The sequence below is a fragment of the Lepisma saccharinum genome, chromosome 3 (assembly GCF_977018435.1).
Source record: "Lepisma saccharinum chromosome 3, izLepSacc3.1, whole genome shotgun sequence".
In the NCBI taxonomy this organism is placed as follows: domain Eukaryota; kingdom Metazoa; phylum Arthropoda; class Insecta; order Zygentoma; family Lepismatidae; genus Lepisma; species Lepisma saccharinum.
The window spans coordinates 44,585,121-44,597,719 of NC_139231.1; the positions used below are offsets into that span (position 1 = coordinate 44,585,121).

General features: G+C 39.3%; 1 protein-coding gene across 3 annotated transcripts in view; it reads left to right on the forward strand.

The window, feature by feature from the left end:
• Sema2a (Semaphorin 2a) overlaps positions 1–12,599 on the forward strand; it is a 1,542,453-nt gene that overhangs the window by 1,025,518 nt on the left and 504,336 nt on the right. Inside the window, exon 1 of one of the 3 annotated variants that reach the window (XM_083118493.1) lies at positions 2,447–2,851. The exons of the other annotated variants lie outside the window; for them this stretch is intronic. Coding sequence (XP_082974619.1) covers positions 2,701–2,851 — 151 coding nt within the window. The 5' untranslated portion in view covers positions 2,447–2,700. Of the gene's footprint in view, positions 1–2,446; positions 2,852–12,599 lie in introns of those variants that run through there. 3 annotated transcript variants of the gene reach the window in all.

The window sequence follows — 12,599 nt, forward strand, 5'->3', positions numbered from 1 at the left end:
CTTTCATGAAACCCTTGAACATTAATTTTAATGAATTTTAGATTGTTTACGTAGTCTATGTAAACTACAACCCAATGTAATCTACGCGTAGATTACGTGTAGACAACGCATGTAGACGTAAACTTATAGTCTACGGCACATCACTGGAAATAGCGACATTTTCAAATGAGCATTCGGTATTTCCCGAATGCACGGGATCCCGAAAATTCGGGAAATCATTTCCCGAAGTCCGGATCGGAACGGGAATTTTTTTCCCGATCCCGATCCTGACTTTTCGGGATCCCGCAAACCCCTAGCTTTTATGAGATTCCGAACACTGAGGTCAAAACTTAAAAAAGGGAGAGAGTGAGTCATTCATTAATTTATTTCAGTGATAAGAGCCCCCCTCCCCAATAATTTTGACAAGTCGGCACCCGTGTCTGCAGGCACAAAAGTTGTGGGTAATAGCCCCCTTTTTCCGCCACTACTGAAGTAGGTTAGGATTTATATTCATCTAAATTTCAAGAAACTAAATATTATAGAATTACTATCCTCGTCCTGAAAAAATCACGGTGAAATATTTCCTGCTGCCTGAACAGTTTATATAGCACAAAACAACAACAGTGTCATAACAGATTCTCCAGGTGAATTTATCTTTCAAAGTACAAAATTATGTTACCAAAAGTAAGTATCTGCGCTTCATTCAGTTATACAGACCAATGTATCGTATCGCAAAAGAAAAAAATCACGTCATGATCAAAATCACGCATTGTGTATTTAGATAATTAGCTTCCATTTCAAACTTCCACCAGACTCAAACTTACAGGACGATACGAAACAAGGAACTGAGAGGTTTCGATTTCTACAGTAAAGCACGGGCCTTTCTTGTCGCACAACAATTTTGCTACCTTGTGCATACATAGCTAGCCTGCCTAACCTAACAACATAGGCATTTAGCCTAAAATTAAAAAGCTTTCTCCCGTGATGTCAGAACATAAGGTTGCTCAAGTGTTGTGTGATAAGTGAGACCTGTAAAGCACGGATTAATTGACACAGATTAAATGAAAAACAGGGTTGCCAAACAAAAAAATATCACAGACTATAAAATATCTACCACCAAAATGTGTTTTAAACACTTGTAAAAAAAACATGTTTAAAACACATTGTTTTAAACGTTTAAAACATTTGTAAAAAAAAACAAAGCCGTGTGTTTTAAACGTTTAAAACAAAGTGTTTTAAACACTTTTGTTTTAAACATGCCAACCCTGCCCGTGACCCAGTATTAGACAAGTCGCAGGTTTTTCTTCAACTTTTTCCACAGTCACTCCAGACAATGTAAATTTTAATTAAATCAGCTTTTTGCATTCGAGGATTACCTAGTATAAAATCGGGAAAGAGAATTTCTACCGCCACAGTATTGATTGAGTATAAAGGGACATAAGAGCAATTGTAGTGGTAGTTACGCTAAGAAATAGCTTTAAAAAAAACAACGCTCTAAAACATGAACTATTATTTCTAAGTTAAGAGATGATTAAGAAGAAATAAAACTGCGACGTATAAGTTTGCAACAGCAGTTTACTAAGCCGACCTCCGTGGCTGAGTGGTTAGCACAATGCTATGACATCAGGGATCTCGTCTCTGTATCGAATCTCGGTCTGGGCATGGTTGTCCCTTCATTAATTTCATCATATCATCACTCATTCTCGTCTTCGCGATTAGCCAAAAGTGGAAGAAATGCGCAGAAAAACAAACCAAATCAATCAATCGACAGTTTACTAACAGCTTTTGTAACCATAACCTTTGGCTGCATTTGTAATATGGACTCCCTTTTTTATCAGAGTCAAAAACCTGAACCTGTATCTGGCATTTTCTTGCAATAAACACTACCATAAAACTGAATACTTACTTATTCATATGTGTGGGTGGCAACATTGGTATTTAGTTGTAACCTTTCCAGTTGCCTCCCCTTTGACAAAAACCGCACCAGATGGGGAAAGTTAGGACACCCGTTTTGGAGTCCCAATGCACAAAGGGCTAAAGAAGCCTTGCGTCTTTCCCAATATCATCAAGCCTGGTATGACCCTCCTGCCCAACCCCTCTCTCTCTCTCTCTCTGCGAAATATTCATGGGTCTTTGCATTCCACCAGCTGAATATGTAAATTTTAAATCAACTTTCGATTTTTTTTAAATAATTGTTCATTATAAATATTTAAGAAAGCAAAAAATCAGGAGATTTCCACATTTTCTTGAAACTTGTCAGGAGATCAGTAGATCGTGCTGAAAATCAGGAAATCTCCTGTGAAATCAGTAGACCTGGCAACACTGACTGAGACCGATGCTTCAACGAAGAGCCGGCCGAGCCTCGTCGTCATCCCGAAGTCACCCGAACCGAGCCGATCATTCCCGATCCTCGGTGGCATTAACTTCCTCGCAGCAATTCAGTGTGGATTCTCTGTGTGTGGTTGTACGCCGCCTCGCTCCGACCCAAGCCGATGTGAACGACGCTGCACACGACACGTGATTCTCCTTTGTTTTTAAAGAACCACTTTCCCTTTCTTCTGTGCTTCATCAAACTTCACGAAGAGATGCATACGTTACTGTTGAAAACCTAGTAGTGATGGGAAGCCACTGTTTATAGCAAGGCTTTGTGTTGTTCGCTCTCTGTGTGTGTAAAAGTGGTGCTGTGGAGTTCTTTTTTTGTTGGTTCGGCGTTCTCTGACAATGGCGTTCAGCTGGATCCGGTTTGTTGTTGTACTCAGCGTGTTTTCTGAGCTGGGCGTCTTCAAAGCTGTGCTAGCTGACTACGAGAACCACTTCGGGATTTACTACGAAGCTCCTTGCTGTGGTAAACATCATCTAAGACATCATAAAGGTAAATACCAGTATCTACTGTTTGCTTTCAGCTCTCATTTTGTTTCACTTTTGTATTCGCCTAAAGCTTTCTTACCTAATGGACACTGCCGTGCTTTCTATTATTATTGGTAACAATTTTTTTTCGAAAAATGATGTGTGAACAAACATTGTTTTGTGAAGCCCCACTGAAAGTTTCCCCGCGTTGTAGCAAATAAATTGGTACAAGGGGAATGTTGCACGTCATCCCCTGAACGGTAAACAAATATTTCTTTGCACAAGCACCACTGAAGAGATAACAGTCGTACCCTTCATAGCATAAAACTGATATCGTTACACATTATATTGCGTTTGTTATTGTTACCATCAACAATAGACACAGCCTTACAAATGGTATGTTTAATGTCCCACGTTGTGTACAAGAAACGAGCTTTGCGTCTCAAGACGGTTGTCCATTTCCACAACATTGTTTTCTCAGTGTAATTAATAAGATGCAGGTTCAGTGGATGCCCTTCTCTCTGACGTGCCGATTAATATGCAGTAGTTAATAAGAAATATGTTTCAGAACAAATTTGGAACGAAACAAATCATCCCCCTTTGCAAAAAAATATTTGTGGCCATAGTGAAACAAATGCAATTTGTGCCCTTGTACACAGCCAGACGCAAGAAGCACGTCAGTTTGAAGGAGCTAGTTATTGTATGTTGCACTTTCGTCACGTAACCTTGTACATTTCTGATTAATTGCGACAAAGACCATTGTGATGATTACATGAGATTGATGAAGTAACAATCACGAAGAACACTCATATCCAGAACGTAATTACTGGCGCCAGATTTTGTTACGATTATTTCATTTTTCCTCGCCCGATTAATGAGTGTGTTCAGTTCATTAATTGCACATTTCCCACAAGAAATTTGTCAGGTCTGCTGATATGTATTTTGTTTACTTTGTCATTGTCTCATCTTTTCGTATAACTGACATCTATACGCGATTCGGAAAAAGGAGGAAAGGTGTGCTACATAGTTTCACCTTGTGCACCCTTGCTTATTACAGCGTTCATCATTTTCCTCTGCCGGCCACCGTGGCGGAGTGGTTAACACATCGCGCTACGACGCCAGGGGTCCCGGGTTCGAATCCTGGCTTGGGCATGGATGTTTGTGAGTGTCCATTCATTAATTTCATCATATCACCACTCATCCCCATCTTTGCAAATTAGCCAAAAGTGGCGCAAAAGCGAAGTAAATAAATCATTCATTTTCCTCTGTTTCACTTAAATACCACATGAATGACTCCTCTTAAGTCACTTCCGTTACATACAAACGGCATTTTTAAATATGTGGTATGGTTATTTGCTGCTATTGTATTTTAAAGTTCATTGTAACGTAACGGGAAAGCCATAAAAATATAATTACATTCTTTGTTGTACCGATAGTGCTACATGAAATACTGTGTGCGAGAGAGAATAGTTGTCCTGATTGCTATTTGTAAGCCACGCCCCCTAGAGTCAATGTTCGATTGAACGGGCAACGGAACATAGACGTAATTGTGTTTTCGAAGAAAGAGAAATGCAACAATTCAATTACTTAGCGTCTTTGCGGCACTGCAATTAGATAATAATTTTGCATTTCTGCTTTCTCTACTTTAATCACCGTAATGATTTGTTTTTCCGTACAGGTGTTGCTGGTGTGCATGGTCCAATTACACCTAGCTGAACATTTGTCATAGGCACCGCTGTACTGATTATTATGTACATTTACTGGAAGTGGCGTTTGGTAACCCGCTCCCTCGTTAATTTGGAAGGAGAAATTTCGTTTCAAACTTCAAACTGTGTTTAATGTGTACCACCTGCTCGTAGATTTTATCTATACATCTTGATAATAGGTACTCGGGGAAGGAAACTAACTATAATTCTTAGTGTCTTCAGGTGGAATTCTAATTCGTTCCTAATATTTGAGGTTAATTTACCCTGCCAAGGAATATTATAGACTGATTAGTGTGTACATGATTAATCCATACTTGAAACGAACATTAATTCAAACCGGATTGCCAGCTACAAAAGCATTGTCAGAAAAGAAGTGAAAACTCTAAAGAATCTTGATTGATAATAATCGTCGTCGAAAATAGGTTTAATGGAAATTCCGAGCGATTGATTAGATTCCACAGCAAACGGCGCCTGTCGTATGATGTATTGTTGCTTCATTTTGAAATCAGAATTATTTATTAAGCAGTGCTTCCTCGTTACAGGATTCAAATATAATATAATAATGAAATATACAAACACAACGAATTATAATGCTAATGTACTTGTCGCCGCTTTTACACGCTCTGAAGTTAATCGGGACAGTGGGAATGAACATGTATATTGATGAGGGAACAAACTGCATGAGATTCGATCTCAAGACTCCTTGATTTCCACCGAGATATTGTAAGCAGAACAGCACGATGAAAAACTTCACATGTCTTGATTATCTCAGTTTAGTTGCTGTGAAGTTTTTGACAATGTCTTTTCTTTTTTAAGAGTTATTCCGTAGCAGTAGATATATAAGACAATTACATGAAAATTGTGGAAGAGAGCAGGCATTAAAATTGGCAAGAAGATCCGTATTGTCACTGAAAAGACCTAACAGTTTTATTTGCTTTACATTGCATTGTGGACGTACAGTAATTAACGCGTTATCATACAAGTTTGCTTGCGAGAGATGCCAGAACGGTGTTTGTTCGGCAGAGCTGACCGCAATACACTGTTTGATTTGTGGGCGAATTATGCAAAGAAATTACATGCCACAGATACTCTTATCTCGCTCACAAGTACATGGCTCACAGAAGTCAGCTGTTTCAAGAGTTCCTGGTTTCATATTGCAAAGCCTTCCTAGATATACCAGCTTTAATTGGTGTCTCTTTTTTTGTGTGTCTTCATTTTAAAATGTCTAGTCGTTGATAAGCATTATGAGTGTATGACTGTATTCCAAGTGTTTCTTCGGTCTGGTCCCAATTATCTTTTGTGCATAAAGTGGCAATATGGGCTTGAAACGGACATAACTTTTTTTCGGGCTAAGAATCTGACTTCATGTCGATTAATATTCAAGTCTACTGTGCACGGATATGCTAATCGCGTCTAGTTTTGATAGTTTGATTGTATGGCAAACATATGGTTAAATGAAAATAACGCTGGGGAAAAGGAAAATCTATGCAAATATCACACTGTAAATAACACGACACGAATAATCTTCGTAAAGATGAACGTCATTTACATTAGGTAAAAAACTGTAAAGAGCTGACAAGACTTATTGAGAACTCGCGACTGAAGTGTAAATTATTACAAATCTATATTTTTATATGTATTTATATAAATTTTACAAGCACGGTCATGTTAGGGGTGGTTCTTTTGTATGGGAACGTAATTCTTGATTTGTACTGATGTCGGGTATATTGAAGCGTTAATTGTAAACTTTAGTCAACAGAACCAGACGATCAGCGTAAAAGTGACATCTGTACTTAGCTGTAAAAGTTGCTTCATGAAATCTGTCCAGATAATTCTCGGTTACGTCTCGTTATTGCATAATAGTGTCTCCTTCTCATGTTTCCATGTAAACATTATCATATTTATTTCTGTATTATCTGTAATATTGTTTTCGGACGCCCGTGACTCACGAATTAACAATGTAGAGTTGTTATCTTGCAATATTTTCTGTCATTGATCATTAAATAATTCGATTGAGGAATAGATATAATTAAGCGTCCTCGAATTAGATTTTTTTCTTTTACTTATATTGCTACAATTATTCTCTGCCCACTGTAATAGTGAATTGGATGTAAATAAATATAGTGCGCGCGATAAACAGGGTGTGTCTCAGTCTGGAAAACTTAGAAAAATCAGGGCTTCACGGTTTTTATAGTAGTACACTAAGAGTAGATTTTTGAACAAACCGAGAAAAGGACAAGCAAGAAACTTAAAATTTGGTGTGGACAAACTGTATTGCAATTTGATATACTGGGTATCATCGGTAGTTACAGTAGAAATTGTGTATTAAATACTCTAGTAAAAGGTCATGTTTTGAACTGTTTTCATATAGAAATCTACTACAGAAAGTGACTGCTGGAATTGCCCACTTTCTTTTGCAATTTTTGGGTTATGTTTGGTACATATTAGGATTAATAGAAATACCTTATGCTATAATTCTTACGATTTTTATTTAAGAAAATATGTTAATGAGCTCACCCCTGATACCCCTTTGCAACAGTCAATTTCTATTCACTTTCCCTTCTTGTTATCACTTTTAGGTGTGAAGTGAAATTTGAAGTATGATGTTTAAATCAGTGTTAGCTACAATTTTTTTTTTTGGGAGACTCTCTTACGCACTTTCCTAAATACCTGAATTTCTGTAATGGCTTTGGTCCGGAAAATTCTGGTTCTTGATCTGGAAAAGTCGGGAAATTTTGTTTTCACGAAATTGCAGACATCCTGGATAAAACTAAGTATCTTCTCACCGTAGCTGCCATACTCAAGTTGTGGGACGACATGTACCTTATATTAGTAGCTGTACAGCTACGAGAGATATATCCATGGGCAAGATAACGCCGAAAATGTGATAATAGGAATCGGATTCTTGGTCAGAAGTCGCATACTTTTGCATATAGTGGATTAAGGGTAGGATATGTATGACGTAGGCGTCTAAGCTGATGTCTCAGAAGACGGTAGTGCTTTTTTAATGGCATAAACGATTACTGGAATAATAAGGCTTGTTACGTTCGAATGCCATGTGGCAGATTATGTCGTAACGACCATGAGGGTTCCTGGAAATAAGGGAACGGACATGAGGGGGTGATAGTTGATGAATATATTGCATGTCGTTGATAAGACGCTTGAGTGCAGGTGTATAGCGTGCAATTGTCTCTATAAGAAGGGTATGCATTCTGAAAATGGCATGGTGCTTGTGTACAGCCACGGGCACTTATGGGTTGTAACAAACTCATATACTTTCCATGGGGTCAATACAACCCAGAAGTGTCCTTGACTGTACAATAAAGTTAACAATTCTCACATCGTGTACTTTTAACCTATGCTTGTTTTGAAATTGTATGAGATTCACATGATGAATTATTCTTTATAAAAGGATGTGCCTGGAATACATTACTGGGTTCATTTGTGATCAAGCATTGCATTATCTGTACACATTCTCAAAAGATACAAATTTAGGCTATTCCAACAAATGAACGTATAGTAATAATGCATTAATTATATTTCCTACACATGTTTTATACTGGGTGTCCCCGCTAAAAGTAGCGCGGCTCAAATACATTTGTCTGAGGCAAATGACGGCTATATTGCACCAGTAAAATGTAAAGTGAACCATGGTAGGTAGTGATGGTCATCAGTACTCACACTTCATTTCTTTTCATGATCCTTGGCATGTAACTGTTGATCGGAGCCGGGCTACTTTTAACTGGGACACCCTGTATAAGACAATTGTACAATTGAACATCCTTTTTCGCCACCCCGCCTCGGTTGTTGAACTTGTTGACTCATGCCACCGTTCGGGTTTCCAGTTCCAGACGGAATGAGGATGTTGTTCTATCTGCAGGTCCGTAGTCAAAATTAATTGGGGGGGGGGGGAGGGACTCATCCCTTATGAGCAGCACCCATCTAAAGGCGAAAAAGTGGGGTAGAAGCCCTGAAGATGTATATTACAACTTATTATACAAGATGTTTAATTCTGCTAAGGAAATAAAATCAGTTACAACTATACACTACTACTTGCAACAAAACATTTGTCGGGAGTTCAGGGGTGGAGGGGTTTAAGCTTCCAGAGCCCACCCCCCTCCCTGGTTACGTGCCTGTGTGTCAGCTATCCTTCATCAATTTCAAGCAGTAATTTATCGTCGTCGCGATTAGGATACCGCCACAAGAGCGACTCAAAGTAACACGGATGCAAAATTCCTTTTATTTCCTGTACGGATAGTACCTTGAGACGAGGCCGAACAGTCTCCCTCGTGTCTCGAAGTATATAGTACAGTCACGGACACTTCTGGGTTGTGATGATCCCATTGAAAATGAGCATGTACAGAGTGTCACAAACTTTCGAAGCATATAAAGGTCAATTAAGGCATTTTTTGGTGAAATGTCTGTGTACACAAATGATTACGAGATATGTTCACTAGAACCAAATTCTTTTAGTATTCTATGTATATACAAATTAAGTAAAGGCTACCAAGTTTTTTCCTGTGTGTGCAACCACGCATCATACGCTGACAATTGCCACTTATAGGTTAATTTATTTCTTTTTTTATTTTGCATCGCTTATCTGTCACCTTTGGCTAGTCGCGACGTTCGAGAAGATGTGATGTTGAGACAGTCACAAAGAGCGCCCATTTCCACGACAGGACTCTAACTTGGATATTCGATGAAACTCTCTCGGCCACCAAGCCGGCGACTTTGCTATTATAGGAACAAAATATGACGTTTCTATCGGGTATGTCTGAGTAAGTCGCAGAGCGAAGTAGATTCGTTTAAGGAAATTTTACCAATACACCAAAGTCACTCATTTCGATCTATTTTCGGTAGATATATGCCTTTTCGACACAATCTTCCTAAATAAGAATGTCAATTATATATGAATGGATGGGTATATAATGCACAGTCTTTTAATTATTAGACATGGCCCCATTAACATAATTCGTGGGCACGCCACTATGTACACACTGAAAGTACCAGCATGAACGAACGCTGTGGTCTCCCAGCCACAACCAAGAGTATCTTCACTCTGGGACAGTTTGCATTCCCTCCTCGTGTGTCACCTGCCGCTTCCAGTCTCGTCACGTTCCAATGGGTCCCTCCAGTTCTTTCCTGCTTCGCGGAAAGGCTTGCTTCTTCCTATCTATTTCCCCTCGTTTTCCGAGGCCAGTCTTCCCTCTCCTTTTGCCATCCCCGCCTTTGATCTGCGCCGAAGGACAATCTTCGCAAGTTTTCTTTTTTCACCCTTCCTCTGTGAGGTCTAAGTTAAGGCGGTCGGATTTACATCTCTGTGCCAGTTGAGCTGAATTGACATGATTTGTGCTAATTAGCTGAAGTTAATATGTAAATTTGTATTTTGTTCTAGCCTCTAGTTGCAAGTGTCCGTTTCAGTTTCCTCTCGCGTTGCAAATGCTAGTCTCGTTGTAGTTTTGTTTGGAAATACTTGTTTCGATGTCGTCTCGTGCTGCAAATGCTCGTCTCGTTGCCGTCTCCTGTGGCAAATCCCCGTCTCGTGCTGCAAATCCTCGTCTCGTTGTCATCTTATGTTTCATATGCTCGTCTCGTGCTGGAAATGCTCGTCTCGTTATCGTCTCGTGTTGATAAGTGTTCGTCTCGTTGTCATCTTATGCTTCATATGCTCCTTTCGTTGTCGTTTTGTCTTGTCTCAGAGTCGTGTTGAATATTGGGGGTGAAGAATCGGGCCGAAGTTCCGATTGTTTTATTCCGAAGTAATCATGGCACATACGCATTTTGAAAGTGCTACGATTTCTATTTTATGTTTGTTAGGCGATTACTTATTGCGTGTTTTCTGGAGTATACTCCTATGTGCGTATTTTTTTGCTTGTAGCCATTCGTTTACAGTCGTCTTGGATACGGATTGTTGCTGCTGCCATCTATACTTCACATGCCTAGGGTGCGAAGGGGTTCCGGCTATTATTTGCTACATATTTCTCTCTCTCTCTCTCTCTCTCTCTCCCTCTCCCCGATACTTAGCGAAACACTAAACTGCGCAGCTTACTTGAAGCTTCAGCTGTATGTACTTTCACAATCATTTCCAGTATTCTACAAGACTCCAAGTGCACACATATACTTGAGAAAATCATTAAACTTTTGTGAGTACAGATTTGAAGCACCTTGTTGGTGATGAATGTTTCTTTCAATTTGATATACGTATTTCACATATACAATTTATTCATTGTTACCCACTTTATTCAATTTCGAGTTCTTTATTGAAGATATCTTCTGTTAGTAATAAGCTAAATTACAGGAAATATATTATTATTATTTATTTTTTTTTGGCTTTACTGAAACCATCGTGTGATGGTTTTATTACTAATTAACCTGACTTATAATTATTATTCGCTGGTGCTGCCATCGTGGGGTAGCCATAGTCGACAGCTGCCACAAACCGCAGGTAAAACAAACGTATCCCAGACTAGTAATGCATTTCAGTAATTAGTAAAACAGGCTTTTGAAACGTCTTAAAAAAGATTTAAGATTTCCTGTATCGTGCACACCTGACTTGCCATGTCAATTTTTCCCCCTGATGTTTTCTTAATTTCCCATGAAGCAACGCGACAGAGGACGCAAGTGTTGTTCGAGATATGCTCGATCCACGGTCATTCAACTTACATTACAAGCACGCAGAACATCGAAAAGAAAAGATGGTAGCTACACGCGAAAAGGATAATATTTTTACAAGTTTGTTAGCCTAGGGAAAAGAGGGGAGAGTTTGTAATGTTTTTCTTTTTCTTTAGAAAAAAATGCTGTCGTGACGTGGCCTTGAAGCTAAGTTGCTGGGAGTCTTGCTCGTAATTTTGTGGCGAGATTTCTTTGTTTGTCAATCTCTGGTTTGACGGAATGATTGTGAGGGGTTAGAGCCGTGTTCCTGCCTTTCGTGTGTGCGTGCTTGGATTGTTCATGTCGTGACTGCGCCGAATCCGGAGGTCGTGGGTTTTTGAAATAATGTGAAGTTCTTACCAAGTATATGTTCTTCTCTGTCTATATTAATGGATCTGATGATAAGCACTGCTTGTGTTTACCAAGCTCCTTGCTACCGGGCCAATTTTAAGTACTATATGTATCGGACTAATATAAAATTTATACACATTGAGTGTATATGTAGATTAGTGTTGCCCACGAGACGAGACTTTGGCCTGTCTTGTCTCGTGGAAATGCTGTCTCGGTTCGAAAATATTCGTTTGTCTTATGACGCATGGTTAATCTCGTCTCGTCTCTAATTTTTAAAAGCCTGTCCCGTCTCGTCCTGTGGGCAACACTAATGTAGATGCGGGTGGAGGGGAGGAACCGGAAAATTCCAAAATTTCTGAAGCAAAATGCCCCTTCCCCCCTCCGCCCCTGGACAACAAAGTACAGGACATTGTCAAAATCCACATGGAAATGATCGCAGGCATATTTGGAACAAGAAAATAATTGCATTATTATCATACGAGCAATAGAACACAACTTGGAACCCCCAAAATACATGTCTATGCGCCACTGACTCAGTTTCAAAGGAAGCCGCCATTTCCCCGGCATTCACCCCCCCCCCCTTTTATAGGGGAAAGAGTCTTTACGGTGCAGTATATGTGTAAACAATAATATAAAAGAAGAAAATCGCAATTCCAGCGAAAAATAGCGAGATAAAAACTATGACCTTCTCGAGGTATCTATATATAGATAGCTCGTAAACAAAAGGTTAAGATGGTGGAGGGAGTTATTTCAACTTCGCTGCATTGTCGCAGCACCTTACTTGTTAGGATTAATTTGCCAATAGTTTCGTTCAACTTGCTTTGTTTACCCGTAAATTAATGTAACGTAAATCGGGATGCCAAAATGTCCCTTTTTTGTGACAATGACTTATCGGAAATAATTACTGCAACAATACACTTTCGTTACGATTCAATACGCTGTGAAGGACGCGAATGCGCTTGTGAGAAATCATATTTGTTGGGAGTTGGGCCGTATATTAATGAGCTGTACAGCTATGACTGATATGTTCGTGGGCAAAGTAGCACCAGACCTAAGACTTGTGAG